The sequence below is a fragment of the Haliotis rufescens genome, unplaced genomic scaffold (assembly GCF_023055435.1).
Source record: "Haliotis rufescens isolate VD_foot unplaced genomic scaffold, xgHalRufe1.0.p SCAF_15, whole genome shotgun sequence".
NCBI lineage: Eukaryota > Metazoa > Mollusca > Gastropoda > Lepetellida > Haliotidae > Haliotis > Haliotis rufescens.
The window spans coordinates 31,769,180-31,786,982 of NW_025963835.1; the positions used below are offsets into that span (position 1 = coordinate 31,769,180).

Here is a 17,803-nt window from a genome sequence, read left to right on the forward strand (position 1 = left end):
GAATTCTTTCAAAGCTTGCGAGAGAAAAAAACACACTTGCAGCATGGACTTGGCTGGCCAAACAATAGGTGGTGGTAAAGTGAGGAGACCCCTGTGATTTGCAACCGAATGCCTAACATTATATAGGGCATGAGTTCTCCTCAGTGCTCAGCTTTTGTTGTAACTTTCCGGGTGATCGCGCACGCACAATGAGCACAATCTCACGGGCGAGTCGCTGGTATGACGTTACGCCGAAGAGTGCCGCGCGCAGCCGTGAAAAATGTGCATGCGGGATGATGTTTCGGTACTTGAAAAAAACTACAATGACCAGATTTCTGAAGGAATGTTAATATTTATTTCACAAACATAAGACATTGGACACAGAAATGAGGAAATATAACCAATTTTCCGAATCCGTTAATCCCTTTTATGTAAACTATCATGTTGTTTTTGTTAATCCTTATTGGATGTATATAACCCTGTACTGTGCGATCTCACTTTCAAGGAACCCCAGAAGTGGACGTAAAACTCCAAATGATGATGATGATGATCTTACTTCACTCTTGCTTGACAACGGTATAAGGATCTTTACAGAAACGTCGCATCACAATAGAAAGAAGAAGTTGTCATCCATAAAATATTTTATTTTTACTCTTACTTACTATTTTCTACCAATGCAATCAAACGATAAGTAGCATGCACACAACGTGTGATCTACTCATGCCCCGATTTTTGCACCAAACAATACATATTTTACTTTCAGTGCCTGAGAAGCCATGATGTTAATTTTTGTCCTGTTCTGTGTGCTGCACGTGGTCCGTATTTGCAACTCTCAAGGTAAGACGTAAAAACTTGTGATTACTTATCTGAATCCATTTCCAGATTTTGGATTTGTTCCATAATTAATATTAACTGACATAGCCCCATGATCTGGGATGACATGCAGTCTTCTTTGTCTTTTACGAATGCAAGGGTAATCGCAAGGACTGTGGAACCATGTTGCGCTTTAGAAAACATTTATGAAGTTGCCGAAAAGCGTATTATTACCATAAGTCACAATAGTATAAATTATGAGTAAAAAAATATGGAAAATAACTCTCATCCGTTGTGTCAAAGAGCGGTGTTAAATGAAAGTTACAAAGTCCTTTCACTATTCATAAGAGATATCAGATAAAAGATTCCCACTATATCACAAATTATGTAAACACTTAGTGAGTGAGTATGGTTTAACGCCGCTTTTAGGAGTATTCCAGCAATACCACGGCATGGGCCGGGGACACCAAAAATGGGCTTCACACATTGTACCCATGTGGGGAATCAAACCCGGGCCTTCGGTGTGACGAACTATCGCTTTAACCACTAGGCTACCCCACTGACGTAAACAAATGTTTCTTCATATACTTTCTCTGAAGGCTATTAAGTTATATCCTTATTTTAAATCAACAACTCACAAATATAACTGTCAACCCATGTCGCTTCACACAAGCTCTTCGCTATCACTAAAGTTTGTTCACGTTTCATTTTGTCACGAAACACAGATTGTTGATCTCCCATTAGAGTGAGAAAAATGACAGACTGTTCATCACATCTACATTAAGCATTATGTAAATACTTCAGTTTCAGATCCATGTGTAGTTGCAATGGATATCCCAGATATTGAGAAGAGAGACATACAATACCAACGATCCAGTGGCGAGGATATTATCACTGACAGATTCTTGAAAGAAGGGTGGTATAAACCGCAAAATGGTGCTGTACTGGCCGGAGAAGCTCCAGGGAGCCAACGTTGTGGAACAGTTTATCCAATATATAGAACAAGTAAGTTTTGATATAAACAATGATTATTACGGTTTAGAATCCGATACCACTTTCTATGTTTGGCAACCACCATATCAAAGAATAACAAATGGTTATTGATTGAATGAAATTTAGTTTCTGTGATTTCTGGTTTGGAGAAAATCATTTTATGTATTTTGTATCTGGTTATCTAAATTTAGATCTTTCAATGTTTTTGGGAGCTAGCAAAGGCCTCTCCGTGATTGGACTCTAGACTAAATAATCTTCAAATATTCACTATTAATTTAGCTACTGTATATGTAGTCCATTATATTGGTCCATTTGATCATCTTGATATAGCACGCCATTTATTTTGGTCTGGACCCGGTTGGATCTTATTGAAATTACCTTAATTATTAATGTGTTCATTGACATCTAATGATTCCTTAAATGCTTAATGTTCTATAAATGAATTGGACATTAACATGGATTGTTAAAAGCCGTCATTAAACTCTCATTAAGTTCTGCTTCTTTACATGTAAGATATCCAGTAACGTGTCATTAAATTAGATTGATCCCCTATAATTCTCCCATACCTACAAAGGCAAAGAAGCGTGCTCTTCTTCTTGCCAAATGCCAAGTAGCATGAGTGGGTCCTCGTTAGTACAGAAAGAGTGATTTCTAAATACCATTCCTTAGTCCTGTGAGCATGTCTCAGCAAATGTAGATGTTGACTTCATGGCATCCATTCCATGAGCCTGTCTCTCTGTGATTACTGATTGAATAACTAGGTATTTTATGTGTGATTCAAATATTATGTCATGCTTTCGAACCACTACCCATAACATCAACATATTTCCGTAAACATATATATTCATACATACTAGATAGCGATGCATTTGTTTTGTAATCTGTCATGTTTTATGGTTTTCTTGTAACCTAACACATATATTGTGCAACAAAAGTGGCGAACGGAACTCTTTTCGATATTGATAAGAAATACGATTCCTATTGTATCCTTAATATGTGTTTGTGTGTTACTATGAAATAGTGAAGACAACGGGTCTTAGAGAAAAGATGAGCGTATTCTGCCCCACCGGTGGCACCCGTTACTAACACATGCGAACACCTGTCAACTGATCACCTGAAAGGAACAACAACACGGGAATATATACGTTTTCAGTCAAGGTGGTCGCTGACGCTTCAAATTTGGTAATGCTATGAACACGTCTCAAGAAAACTTTACTAAAACATTAAATGTTGTAACCCTGATCAATCAACTTTGGTGCATGACTCGTATGGCGCTCTGAAATATTCGTAAAAAGTGGACTGCTTCCGTGGTCCAGTGGTTGAGCGGAAGGTCCGGGGTTCGATCCCCGGCCGCGTCAAACCAAAAGACGTTAAAAGATGGTACTTGTTGTTACCCTGTCTAGCGCTCGGCCTTCAGGGGCTAAAACAAGGACTGGTCGGCTCGGAGTCAGTATACTGTGTCTGAGTATGTATGTTAAACTGCGGCATGGTATCTCAGTGTGCCAGCACTATAAATCGGCATCATTCCGGACTGGTACAAGCAGCAACACACATGTGCATGCAAGTGCACTAATCCTGGACGCGACGTTAAACCCCATATCACCTCGCCTTACCTCTAAGAGGCTGTACGACAAAAGAGATGGCTTCAACTTTCCAACAGTCAACCCCTTCTCTCGAGCTATTTACAGCAGCTCCAGCCTTTAGTGTTTACATTTCTCAGAGCAGAAAATCAGGTTATTTTAAGGAACGGCATTTTATCAACGTATTAGCCTATATTAGATGTATCAGACGACCCGTGAAAATCAGGGGTGAAATAGGTCTTCAACAACCCATGTTTGTCGGAAAAGGCGACTATGCTTGTCGTAACCGACGTCTAACGGGATCGGGTGGTCAAGCTCACTGACTTGGTTGATGCATGTCATCATGTCCCAGTTGCGTGGATCGATGTTCATGATGTCAATCACTGGATTGTCTGGTCCAGACTAGATTATTTACAGACCGCCGTCATAATGCTGGACTTATGCTGAGTGCGGTGTTAAAAAATAAACAAACAAACAAACAACATGTATAAGGCATGTTCGGTTTAATGGTACCCCAAAACTTGCATTAACGTTTGATACAATCGGGTACTGTGTGTTGGTATTACCCTGTGTGCTAAAAGGGACTACAAATGCATCATTATGAGGTCATGATCTAATCCATTGATATATGAATTAACAAGCCAACAAGTCAGTGTATGTGAATGTGTTAAATCAGATATGAGCGGCCTCATTTCACAGCTGAATTTATCCCTGTTTTAGAAAAGGACGGCACCACATCTACTCTGTGCATTCAAACATCGAGGGAAGTTTGCTACAGCTCCTTCGAAATTCAAACACACATGTGTGAAGGTGTGGAGGTTTATAAGCTGAAAACAACAACTATTCACTATAGTGGATATTGCTTTGGTGAGTTATTTGTTTCATACCAAATGTAACACACTGTAATTATTATTTTACGATAACGCAGTCAGCAAGGCGTCACTGCCCAACATGAACTTTAAAGAAAATATTCAAAATAGAATACAGGACCTACAGTTTATTCCATTAAAATAATTCGTTTGGTCTCCATTAGCACCGGCTCCAGCTACACGTGAGTATTCTTGCCGAGCCATTACAAATAACTTGCTTGGTGTAAATCTGTTAGATTTGTATATACGTTTATATGTCAAAATCTGAATCTGAATTCAGAAAGATATGTTTTCACGACAAACCATGTATGTATGTATGTATGTATGTATGTATGTATGTATGTATGTATGTATGTATGTATGTATGTATGTATGTATGTATGTATGTATGTATGTATGTATGTGGTGGGGAGGGGGGTGGGTGGTTGGTCATGCTGGTTGGTAGGTGGTGGTTGCGTGTTTGTGTGTGCAGTCAAACACCGTTGTGTCGAACTTTGATGTGTCGAAATTTCGGTTACGTCGAAGTAAAATCTTTATTCATTATACGTCCCTTCAACTTCGACACAACGGTGTTTATATGTAAATGGTTGTTTATGTATGGATGAACGAACGTTGCATTCTCTAACATGCTTTCCAACCTACACGCTTTTACTTGAGCACTGTTAACATTGTTCCTACATGTAGGTACATCAACAATCATGATTAGTTTGGATTCTAACTTTTACATGGGTTTACATGGGTTTTAGCTGGGCTTAACGCCCCTTTTAAGAGTATTCAAGTCATATCGCAGCGTATCAGCTTAATATGGGAGGAAAACCCGAAGTGACGTAGGCGTTTAACACTTCGGTGAAACCCACGAACAGGGGTTTGGTGCTGACAAACCTATAAACATAATCGGGACAAACCGGGATTCATAGGTTTCTGGCGTGTCTAAGGGTCGCAACTCTGCACAGCGAATCGCGGCACCTTTGAGGACTGGGCCGACCCTGACCCCCTAACCTTTATATGGTTCTACTATATATATGCAGGAGAGGAAGTGTAGCCTTGTAGTTCGCTAGTCACGCCAAAGGGCAGGGTTCCCTTTCCCACACACGTAAAATGTGTGAGGCCCATTTCTAGTGTCAACCTCAGTGATATTGCTGGAATAGCTCTGCAAGCGGCGTAAAACTATGCTCTGACTATGTATTCATCAAAATGTGTTATAATAATCATGAAACTTTCCTACGATGCCCCAATCTTAAATCGATTGGTCTTATTGATGTAAGATTTACAGTTTTCTCATATTATACACTACCAACCACAAGTCCTGGGGCAGCAAATGAAGGAAAATTTATTCGAAAATATATCTTAAATTAAACCATGATCTAGTGTATCCAACATGTCAAATTTTAAGATATGCATCATCGCACTGCTTTGCAAGCTTTGTAGATATAACATTACATCGCTAGATGTCAGATGCTGCTTTTTAAATGGCTAGATTATAGAGGCAAAACATGCGCAATCCAGGGACCCTAACTGCTCTTATTGGCGCTGATGTTTCATTTTATTAGTATCTGCTAACCACATCATCTCTATCTCATCTGTCTCGTGCCGGTAGCATCAAAATTAATGTTAGCGAGCCTGCACGTTTGCTGTGTCAGTCATTCTCGGCCTTCGGTCTCAAAGGGTTGTTTGGACACTGAATATGCATTAGTTTCGCTAAATGTCCTGTGCATGACGATACACGTGAGCAGAAAGGGAATTCCCTCGACTGTAATATTGGGATTCCCCGACATTCCGTTGTCATAAAGTTAGTCCCACTCGGTGGGCGTGGCTTAATTTATCACATTCATTGGGAAATGGATGCAATAACACGTGACGAATTCAGCTAATCAGAATTTATAGTGCTAGTACACAGAGACACCATGCCGCAGTTTAACATGAATACCCCACTTAGACACTGTATACTGACTCTCAGCCGACCAGTACTTGCTTCAGCCCTTAATGCCGAGCACCAGACAGACAACAAGTACCATCTGACGTCTTTTAGCATGACGCGGCCGGGTATCGACCCCCGGACTTTCGTTCTCCGGGCGGACACTCGACCACTCTACCACTAGAACACGGAGGAAGTCAACATCAACCATTACAAACCGGCTATACAAGCCGCCTGAACGCAAGGCTTCCTGTGAAGGTGTGACCCTAACAGTCTACCACAGGCGGCACAGATTGGGGAGGGTTAGGCAACAAAGTACAGACTGTTTTACAGCATGTTTCCAGACAAAACTATGTTTTCACAGATGGCAGAAAACGTTTGCGACGTAGAGCCGAGCGGTATTCCATGACAGCGTTTCTTGACCATGATCGCGAGGGGGGCAATGATGTCATGGTGTCACGGTATCAGGCGAACTGATTTGGTTACTGTGAACTGATATTTGACTTGCCCGCACGTGTTGACAAACGTGTGCGTCCTGTCGTTGTTCAATTCGCTCGAATTATGAACATGAACATGACAGTGCCACACGTCGTCGTGCCCAGGTCGCCACAGATTATCTCCGACGAGAAGGTATACGAACATTGGCCGGGACCGTTAAGTCCCCTGAATGTCCCCAACAGAGCATCTGTGGGATGTTCGTGGGCGGAGAGTTTACGCCCAGCGACAGGTGGGATGTCGGTCATTACTGAGGGCGACCATACGCAAATTAATCAACAGGTGTCATGCACGTATCTCCCAACGTGTTGGACACACCAGATATGGGTCTACACGCCCGAAATTATTTGTACAGACATGTACCGTCATTACACCTTCGCTATCACTTCACTAGCGCCAGTTTATTTGCCGGAAGCACATATCACCACTGTATTTACACATTTTCGCGAGTTTGAGACTATAATTTTCTAAATATGAGTTGTTTCATTAATGATATACTTATGCGTGTTACAGTAAAATGAGGATTTCTTTGAAGCACGTTGATCCATTTGATGATGCGTGTATTTCATTGTGAATATGGCATAAACAGCTGGATTTTGAACAACATTATCATTACATATATATCGATTGATCCTTTACTACCACAACTGATAATGCACTGACAGTTATATTTCTTGTCATCATTGAAAAAGGATATGGGAGAACTTGTGAAAAAAGAATGCTTGTATTTGTAGCCCCAGATTTTAACGAGAAACCAACTGTTATTACCAAACTTGTCCGAAAGTTTGTTGATATAACGGAGTTGGAGTTCCACTGCGAGTTCAACAAACATCCCGACGACGTCTTCTACAGAACCTACTGGTATGTTGACGGGAAGTTGATGATTGTTAGAGATCCTGAGAAATGGGATGACGGAAATGTTACACAGAAACAGGTCTTGACAGAGGATGTACTGAGAACAGGAGGAATAACTACTGTTGGATTCGAGGTATGTTCGTCAGTTACCGACATAATGCAAGCTTGCATTTAAAACTTCTTTTACAACCCCATCACTCAAGTGTGGAAGTGCAAGCTGCAGAATCTCACTTGCACATAGCAGACGTAATTTAAATTTAACAATCGTTTTAAGTTTATTAGTATTCAAGCTTCACAAACATCTTGTTTGCGTATATGGGTACATCCAGCCTTCAAGAAACTGTTCCATCCCGACAACAAGGGGTAAGAGTCAGAGATGAAGCATACGTAAAATCAAATACAGATAACTCTTGAAAACCAACCTCATATCCGGCGACATTCACATTGATCAACACAACACATGGTTTATACTCATATACTTTACTAACGCTTCAGTCCAGCCTCAAAATACAATGTTTAAACAAAACAGGTTAGATTTGTCACAAAGGAGTGGTATTGATTTGCTTCAGTCACTGTAAAACCCTACTCTATTCCACTAGTGTTACAAGTATCTTCTTCAGGTGACCGGGTTTTGACCTTTCTTTGTCACATGTCATAGTACATCAACTTGATTCGTAAATATCTGACCATTAACTCATGTGTGTCGTAATTTGAATACTACCGGCGCCCACGTGACCGATTGAGAATCTCTTTATTGATTTTCTGAACCCCCCTGTTTAGTTTTTCCTGATGCAGGTGATTTTTTCTTTCTGCTGACTAACTGAATAGCAACCATCATGCCATGGACGCCATCACGATGATAAATGGGAAATATCCTTTCTCTATCGATTCCCTTCTAAGCCGAGACTTCCTGTCACTATGTCTGTGTACAGTGCATTCACATCATTGCATCTTTCACGGCGGTAATCATCATTTCAAAAGTTTTATCTGTTAAAATGTTAAACTGCATTTAACCTTAGAACAATAAGTCTTCAGCAACATATTTTTAACATTGCATTAGATAATACAGTTTTTGTCATTGTTGGCATTCATTTTGTCCAGCAAAAAAATTCAGTTTTCATTTGAGCGTCAGTCAAGTCTGATTGATCTGAGGTCATTGATATTTCAAATGCTTATAGCATATTGAAATGCTTCTAGCAGTAGAAATATTAATCAAAGCTGGACATGTTTTATATCAGACAAATGTATTGTGAAAATAATTACATACATATTCTCACATACCACACCTCGCCAAACCCAACAAATATCAACCCCTGGCACAGATACGATTCTGACTGCATCATGAGCATGTTTTCATGTCTCACTATGACGTAATGATGATACCACGTGTTTGCGAAAAGGTGAGCGTATCCTGCCCCACGAGTGGCACCCGTCACAAGCACATGCAAAGGCAAGTCAATGAATCACCTGCGAAAACACGGGATCATATGGTAAAGTAAAAACAGGGAATTGCCTCGAAATCATTTTTCTACTGATGCGTCAAATTTTGGAATGCCGTCCACATGTCTACCACAAAACATTTATAAAGCTTCAGTGAGGCCTTGGATGTCATAACCTTGATCAAACATTTTCCTAGCAACGGTTGTATGAAGCTCAGACAAACAGGGTCAAAGGAAACTGGCATATGTCATATGAATATTTCATTTGTGACGATTGTCTGTCACTCAGCAGATAACTTATCAAACCTGTACACCCGTGTGCCTACATGTTAGAGTGCAATGAATTTTAACTCTGTTCATGGAGTGGAAAAAAGCCTGTTGTTGTGACCTCACGAAAACAAGACGTCACAATAACTGTACCTTAAGTCTCTCTGATGATGTCAACCAATCAAACAATCTGCTTTTTCGGATTCTATTGATACAAAACATAAAAATCGAAACGTTAACGCCACAGCAAAACATTGATATAAATTATGTGAATGGATACTGAAAATCAGAGATGAAACCACGTGCTCTCGAGAAGGATAAGCACGTCCTGCTCAACCGGTAGCACCGCTACACACACAATTTGAACAACAATGCAAGGGTTTGTCCGTCGCCCAAAGCCACATCCACAACTCTCCCGCCGCATGAGCGGCACAGAATTTGACACAATTTGCACAATTTGAACAATGATGTTGTGCACAAACAACACAGAGGTGCGATAAGAAATTAGAGGCTAATTATATTCGAAGTAATCATTGTGATATTATTAGTAACACATATTATGTTGTACCTGCTAGGACGTCTGAAAGTAAGATAGTAAATGTATTTAGTGGACAACATTTATCATTTCATTTCAAAGATAAGCTGTTCCATTAGAGTGACTCATGGCATCAATACAACAGCGAGCGTTCCCGTCCAGTCTGATCGCAAGTTCATTGGCATAAAGGTAGGCTGTACAGATCCCCAACCGACTCGACAAGACAGGGACGTATGTCTCAGACAGCTAGATTTGATAATGTGATTTGCATGCGTATATTGCAACATGTAACACGCGCACCACTGAATAATTTACGATCTTTGTCGATCTGCTTTCTGTCTTAGTCGTAGTGCGTTGTTTGTTTGTTTGATGTTTAAGGCCTCCCTTCTCACGGTGGCTTCGTCGTCTACTATGTTACGTGAACCGACTTGGTTGCCATCAAACAATCCGATTGGGGATTTAACGCCGCACTCAGCATAATTCCAGCTATTTTACTGCGGTCTGTAAGTAATTGAGTCTGGACCAGACAATCCAGTGGTTGACATCATGAGCATCGATCCACGCAATTGGGATGCGATGACATGCATCAACCAAGTCAGCGAGCTTGACCACGCCCATGCCGCTTGCGACAAGCATAGTCGCCTTTTACGGCAAGCATGGTTACACCAGCAGAGGGTTAAACCAGAAGAGGTATTTGTGAAATAGGCTCACAAAATTCTGCTCACATTTCGTCGACATCACAGTCAAATAATATGTAACGTTGTGTAGTTTGATAGGCTGTACATGTAATTATATGTCAGGTGAAAAACCCTTATATTTGGAGTTCGATGCTGATTACAAGTCATTATCGTTTTGGTCTTTCCATTTCTTAGAATCTAGCGGGCGACCCTTAATAGCTTCTTCACTGAAGTACCTACAATTGTTCTGACCCGTGAAGATCAGTGAAGAGAAACTGATCGTTGGTTGAAGCATGTCATCGTATCCCAATTGCATAATTCGATGCTCATGATGTCATACAGCTGGAATATTGCTGAGTGTGGCGTACATCAACAGACATTTGTTCTACCTGTAAAGTGCAAACATAACATGTTTCAGATGTAAATTTGATGTTTATGATAGTCAACTCTCTTCTAACTTCATCATGTTGCTAATTAATACTGACTTCTGATTGCCAACAGCTGTCACACACCACATTAGTATTGAAGGAAGGGGAAAGGGCGAACATTTCGCTGCAGCTCACTGCCCCGTTTGGCTGCGAGACTTTTCGTGATCGTTGTGGAATAATCATCGCAGCACGTACTAGTAAGTATTTGACACCTTTTTTCGAATGTTTATTTTGAACAAATATTACGAAGAAGTCTCAATACTTATTCATTGCCCTTATGTGCAGCTACATGTGTGTGTCATTCATGGAACATTCTACAGGTTAAAATCACCCTGGTGAATAATGCATTGTTTATTACAAGTCGCGGCATGAAGAAATTTATTGAGACATTTGGGGCGACTGTAATACTGCAATTGTAGACAAAGCCTATTTTGGTTCCTTTGTGATTGGCTTCTCACCAGACTATTTAGTATGCACAAAACACCACCGATGGATCAAAACAATATTTTCTTATGCTAAACGTCACATGCTGTTTGCAAAATGTGCGTGAATAAATGAATGAAATACTATCCTTAAACCCATCAAAAACCCATTTGGTAATCAGTATTAGCATTTCTGCCGTTTTGAAATACGCTCGATATGAAACGTATAAAATATATATAACGTTCCATATATTTTATACGTTCTATCTATTCCAACTAATGTTGCTACCATTTGCAGATCCTTGCGAATTATTAACATAATTTGCGATAACGATGGTACCTAAACATATGCAAACATATCCTATTAATATACCTATGTAAGAATGCTTTACGATTATTCGATATTTTTACTTTAGCAAACAACCAGAGCCCAGGCCAATGTGGGAACAACATACTTTCACCATCTCTGTGTGGAGTGGAAATGCTGTCTTCTCCATTGGAAGTCGCTTACACCTTTACAGTCGTTGGCGGTATTACAGGCGCATATGGTTCTGCAACCAACACCCAAAAGTTGATCCTGACGACAGATCTTCATCTGCCTCATACATTGTGGTCCAACTACAGTCTCGGACAAATAACGGTAAATATACATTAATTTCGTGACTACTTATAAACCCAACCTGACACCTACCAGCCCATGCTAAAAGAACTACCATCAATAGGCTCATTTTGTTCATGACCAATATTGCTTTTGTAATCCCATCTTGAGGTATACATATAGAGACAAAACCCTTTCCATATCCAGTAGAAATCTCTGCATAGAGCAATGTACCGATTCGGACAATATCATGGGTATGTGTTTATGTATCACAATCAAATAGTAATGATACCAGGTGTTCGCGAAAAGGTGAGCGTATCCTGCCCTACCGTCGGCACCCATCACAAACACATGCAAAGGCAAAAAGTTCACCTGACAAAACACGGGAACATATGGTCAAAATAAGGTCACTGATGCGTCAAATTTGGAAATATCCTCCACATGACTACCATACAAAGCTTTACTGGGCCCTTGAATGTTTTAACCTTGACCAAACAACTTCATATCACATGAAATCATATCAACGACTTAGAAAACATAACAACTATACACATATCACTTGTTGTCAACATTACTTTTTTTTCAAGTATAATCTATTACACAGCATTATAGGCACTTGAGCCCATACTCTGTGGAACGCCTGACGTTGTTCAGCTGCAGTTGTCGACCTTGGTCAGTGGGATTTAAATCGGGACTGAGGGCAGGCCACTGCATGGTTCTGATGCTATTCTGCTGGAGGAAGTCTCTTGCTGCTCTCGCAGTGTGGGCACGGGCGTTATAATGCTGAGACTCGCGGTTGCGGCGACGTGCCAAATGAGGCATGGCGTGTGGTCTCAAGACTTGATCAATGTACCGAGTTACACCATTGCCTCTCCCTGGACCAATGTTCTGGAAGACTAAAGGCCGACCCTCAGTGCAAGACGAATTCCACCCCACACCATGATGCTCGGACCACCCCACGAGTCTCTCAAAAATAACCTCAAGCATCCGAATAACGTTCCCCATGGCGTCGCCAGACTTTCTCTCTGCCATCTTCTGTTGAGATACAGTAACTGTTCTCGTCTGAGAAGAGGACTCTTCTCTACTGCTGGTGACGCCAATGCTGGTGCTGTGTTTCCCACTGAAGTCGGTCCCTGCGATGATGTGGTGTCAGAATGGGTCCTCGGTGTGGCCTGTGACAGTGGAGGTGTCTGCTCGTCAATCATCGACGCACGGTGTCCGCACTAATGTGTCGCTGGTGTGTCCCCGTGGTCTGTCGAGCAGTTTCCGCAGCAGTAACAAAGCGATATTGAAGATGCTGTCGCACAATCTGCCGATCCTGACGTCGGGTGGTGATCCTTGGCCTTCCACCACGTGGTCGCGATCGGTCATCTGTAGTGTTGGTGGTCTGGTACCGTTGCTGGAGCCTGTATATTGTCCTTACGTGGACATTGGCTACTTGCCGGGCGGTCCGTCCTGCTTGCAATTGTCCTAGGGCTTGGTGTTGCTGATTTCTTGTCAATCTAACATGTGGTAGCAATTCAATAACGAATGAATGTTATCCGATCTGGGTGGATTTATATAGGGCAATAAATGGGGGAACGCATGTGCATTTCAATTTTCACGGAACACACGTGCATCGGGTTACAATGGCCATTGGCGTGATGCGTTTGGGCGATCGGTTTTATTGTCTTTTGCAGTGGGTTTTTAATCATCAAATTTCATTTTTCCGGACAAGGTTATGTTAAATTTTAGAAACTTTGACAAAAATTACCAAGATATTTAAATGACAACTTTTCAAGCAATGTTACTTGGGGTGACGTTTCTTTAGCGGTTCAGATTATTACGCGGGTAGAATAACGCGTAGTAAATCGCCATCGACAACTTGAACATGTAAACAGTGCTGTTCATTTGTCATTCTTGTAGTAGATACAAACCCGAAAAATCATAGGCATAATTCATAGCTATCTCCATATAAGTATTTAGAAAGTGTTGCCTGGGAATAGCAATTTTTCAGGGTTGAGAAAAATAATAATCAGTATCTACTTATACTGTAGCTTAAAGTTTTCAACAATATCTTCATCACATCGTGTAAGATTTACTCGTTTGTTGGCCCCAGAAGATTGAATGTAATAGAGGTACTACAGCCAAAGTCAAACAAACCATAATTTTCAGTCTGTATTACTGTTACGATGATCATTATTCTGTTGAAAAACAGTAAGTTTCCTGTATGATTTATGTAACACATGGTCACGGTTACAGGTCCAAATCACAAAGGACACTTCCAAAATACAGAACAAGTTTTGCTATGCTACAAATGATCCTCACATGAAAACATTCGATGGCAGGTAAATACATTTACATTGTTTTAGTGGTTGAAATGATGTCTATATTTAGTGTACATAGAGTGTGTTGTAACAATGTTTTGGTATTTTTTTGTACAGGTGTGTATGCAGACGTTTATAAATATTTGATCATAACAACTTAGCATTTTAGCTGAGGACTGTTTTCAGTTACAAGAGGAATGCACTTATATCATTTATATATAATATTCGTGTCCCGACCATCTGATATTCTAACGGGCCCGAGAATAAAACAATTTCTGGTCAAAATGCTTGAAATTTTCAAATTCATCAGTAAATATATTTTTTCTAGACGATACGAACACCAATATAATGGAACTTTTACAATGTACAAACACGACAAGCTTCCCATTGAGGTAAGACATCAATTAAAATTAATATTCGATTTCTTTATGGGTTTTATGTTTGAGTTCGAGATTCTTTCGCAGTAAGTTATACCATATCATGTAGCTGTAAATCATACTATAGACATTGCAAAACATTGGCATTGATTTCAAGATATGTCAGTGTAAGATCCTGGGACAGTACATAAACATGTAATTTACCAACCAGGTAAGACGTGCTAAAATAGCTCAGATACGGAGAGCTCATCTGAAAAAAGAGGGTAACAACGAATGGGTGAAGCCTCGGGACAAAGCTTCACGACAAAGTAGTAATAAGGAGAAGTTATCACGACATGTGTGTTCGCCATGTGCATTGGGATATTGGGCTAAATAAACAGAACCTTCCATGACATGGTTTCAAGGTTCAACTCAGGACGACCGAATGTGGACCTCTAGCTTGGTGTAACTGTGGGTTGGCTGTGCGGGCAGGCAGGACAGTGTTTGAGTTCAACAGGTGCGGGGATCTGACCAACATTTGGAAACTAGAACACACACTGTGTGATGATGGTGAAGACGTGCTGCAGGTTAAGAGAAGGGGAAGCAGATATGAGGTAAATTTTATATTAATAAAATATTAATCTTACTGATAACAAAACGTTTATAGCGCTAGGCTGCACCAACAAGTGGTATGCCCAAAGTGCGTGCAAACACAATGGGTGGTTTTAGGCACAATGCGTGAACAGATTAATTCACTTGTTTTCAAATTTCAAACTCAGGAACATGTGGCTTTTTTGCGGCTATCTCGGTTGGCCAAACGTTTCAAAAACTATACTCTCTCTTTGCTGCTTTCGGTTGTTACTCTTTGTAGACCCAGCAATCAGCCAAGGCTAATGAAGTCATTTGATTCAATTCGAGAACACAGATAACGGCTATTAATTATGTTGTCCAAATTGTTCCAAACACGGGGAGGAGTGTGTGTGTGTGTGTGTGTGTGTGTGTGTGTGCGGGGGCTGGGGGTGGGGGGGTGGGGGGGTGGGGGGGGGGGGGGGGGGGGATGGCATTAAACCGTATACATGTTCACACCAACCACAAGTGATTGGTTCAGTTCACAAAGAATGACCACTGAAGTGACCTTGACTTTAAATGAAGGTCGCTCTGAACCTCACAACTTCACTAACTTGTCCTAAGGAAGAAGTACCAAATATATTACACAGGACAGTTGTGTGTATCAGTTGTGATACCGTGAACATAATATTTTTTATAGTTTATGATGTTGGAATATTAACTAACACACAATGTAAATTAAACGCTTTTTGAGTTGTCTAAAGAACCGAAACAAAGGCAAAATTTCTTAAATACGCTATGTACATGGTATGATATCTTTGAGATGATCAAGCGCCACATGTACACTGATCCTCGAGTAGTTCAAATTAATACACAACCCTAAAGCATCCTCTTTCTTTGGCTGCGAAACATGTAGAGTGAGTGAGTTGGGTTTAACGCCGCTTTTAACTGTATTTCAGTTATATCACGGCTTGTCAGTGATGAAGGTCTCAGACGTTTACCACTTCGGTGAAACACACGAGCATGGGTATGGTGCTGACAAACCTAAAAACGGGACAAACCGGGATTTAAACCCACAATCAAAGGTTTCTGGCGTGCCCAAGGGACCCAACTCTGCACAGCAAATTGCAGCGCCTTAGACGACTTGGCCACCCGTGCCCCCGCTAAACATTTTGAAGCATCATGTGTAAGGAATGGTAAAATTTAGATTCAAGCCAAACGATCAGAACTATGACAATCAGGTGCAATACATACATACATTCAATGAATGAGAACACATGTTACAGCAGACAACTACCTAGCTCTTTCTTTCGCACTTAATGTAATCAAACAGGGTTAACATAGTAGGGTCTTCACATTTCCTGAAAATTTGTATTGAAGATATACCTGCCGACAGGAGGGAAAGTCAGGGTCAACTTGTATGGCAGCTACCTCGATGTGTACATCTACCCGTCGGTCCAAGATATCGAAAACAGTAGAGGTCTCTGTGGTAAACTGTCCGATGTCTGCAGCGACGACTTTATAATGAGAGACGGGAGCTACTCCACTGACATCACTTCTACCGATGATTGCAATGCCCCGTACAGGAACTGGGAGAATCTACTCACGACATTCTCCAACTCCTGGAGGTAAGGGATGATCTCTGTCATACGAATTTTAGGACTTTGATATGCCAAATTATTCACAAATGAGAAGAGGATGAAACCTACCATAAGCTGACACGATGTGCAACATACATTGACTTTCACACATGAGGTGTGGAAGGCCACGTGTTCCTCCACGGGAATATTCACATGTTCACCTCTACAGGCATTATTAATAACATTGTATAATGTTAATGTATCAGGAAGGTTCGTTTATATCGAAGAAGGTTGTATAAATTGAAAGTTTCATGCATTATATTTATGATTTGGATACAGTAGGTAAAATGTCTTGCATGACATTTTAGATACATTAAAACTTAGAACATGGCGTTACCAGAGGTTGCTTTGTACATATTGCCAAATGTGTTGAATTTTTATTCACTTTGTCCGTTTAAGAACTATTGTTAAAATCATTTTAATATTTATGCGTTGATATTAAGTAAGCAAATGTTAACAATTGTTCATTGTTGGCAAAATTGCTTTGACGCTATCCTTTCATTATAAATGCTATTGATGTTGACAATTTTGTTAGGAATATCTAGTTTTACTTCTCAGGAACAAGTAGGGCCAATAATTACAAGAGACATATACTAAAGATAATTTAATGCCAGATTGTTGTTTTGGATTGAAGCTGTTTATGTTTTGAAAATTGCTTTGTTTCAGAGTTGACTTGCAGACAAACGACCTCTTTAATCCAGATTTGAATACGAGCTTGGGTCCTTGGCCGAGGTCAAACGCATATTGTTCTTGTACAGAACCTCAAAATGGACAACCTGTCCGCGAAGTAACCTGCAAGGCCAGTAACGCGCATAGGATTTGCTCCCCATCAGAAGGGTACACTTCCGTAAATGCAAAGTGTACAATCAAGGAGCGACGCAAGAGAAGGTCTGTAAAAGTGACTTCTACGGGAAAGGAAATCTACAGACACAAAAGGGTAACAAATACTCGTGACACTTTGTCCGTATCTATCCCTCCAACACAACTACACTGCTTTGACACTTTGAATGCATGATCACATGCATAATGTCCACAAAAGGCGCTCATAGGAACCAAAACAGTGAACGTG

General features: G+C 40.6%; 1 protein-coding gene across 1 annotated transcript in view; it reads left to right on the forward strand.

The window, feature by feature from the left end:
* The first annotated feature begins 740 nt into the window (after window positions 1–740).
* Window positions 741–17,803, forward strand: part of LOC124132030 — a 70,574-nt gene continuing 53,511 nt past the window's right edge. Inside the window, exons 1-13 of the mRNA XM_046495608.2 lie at window positions 741–816; window positions 1,597–1,797; window positions 4,086–4,232; window positions 4,399–4,416; window positions 7,379–7,632; window positions 9,843–9,929; window positions 10,919–11,042; window positions 11,684–11,907; window positions 14,107–14,192; window positions 14,500–14,563; window positions 14,953–15,141; window positions 16,475–16,722; window positions 17,401–17,671. Of these exons, the coding sequence (XP_046351564.2) occupies window positions 756–816; window positions 1,597–1,797; window positions 4,086–4,232; window positions 4,399–4,416; window positions 7,379–7,632; window positions 9,843–9,929; window positions 10,919–11,042; window positions 11,684–11,907; window positions 14,107–14,192; window positions 14,500–14,563; window positions 14,953–15,141; window positions 16,475–16,722; window positions 17,401–17,671 (1,974 nt within the window). The 5' untranslated portion in view covers window positions 741–755. The remainder of the gene's footprint in view (window positions 817–1,596; window positions 1,798–4,085; window positions 4,233–4,398; window positions 4,417–7,378; window positions 7,633–9,842; window positions 9,930–10,918; window positions 11,043–11,683; window positions 11,908–14,106; window positions 14,193–14,499; window positions 14,564–14,952; window positions 15,142–16,474; window positions 16,723–17,400; window positions 17,672–17,803) is intronic.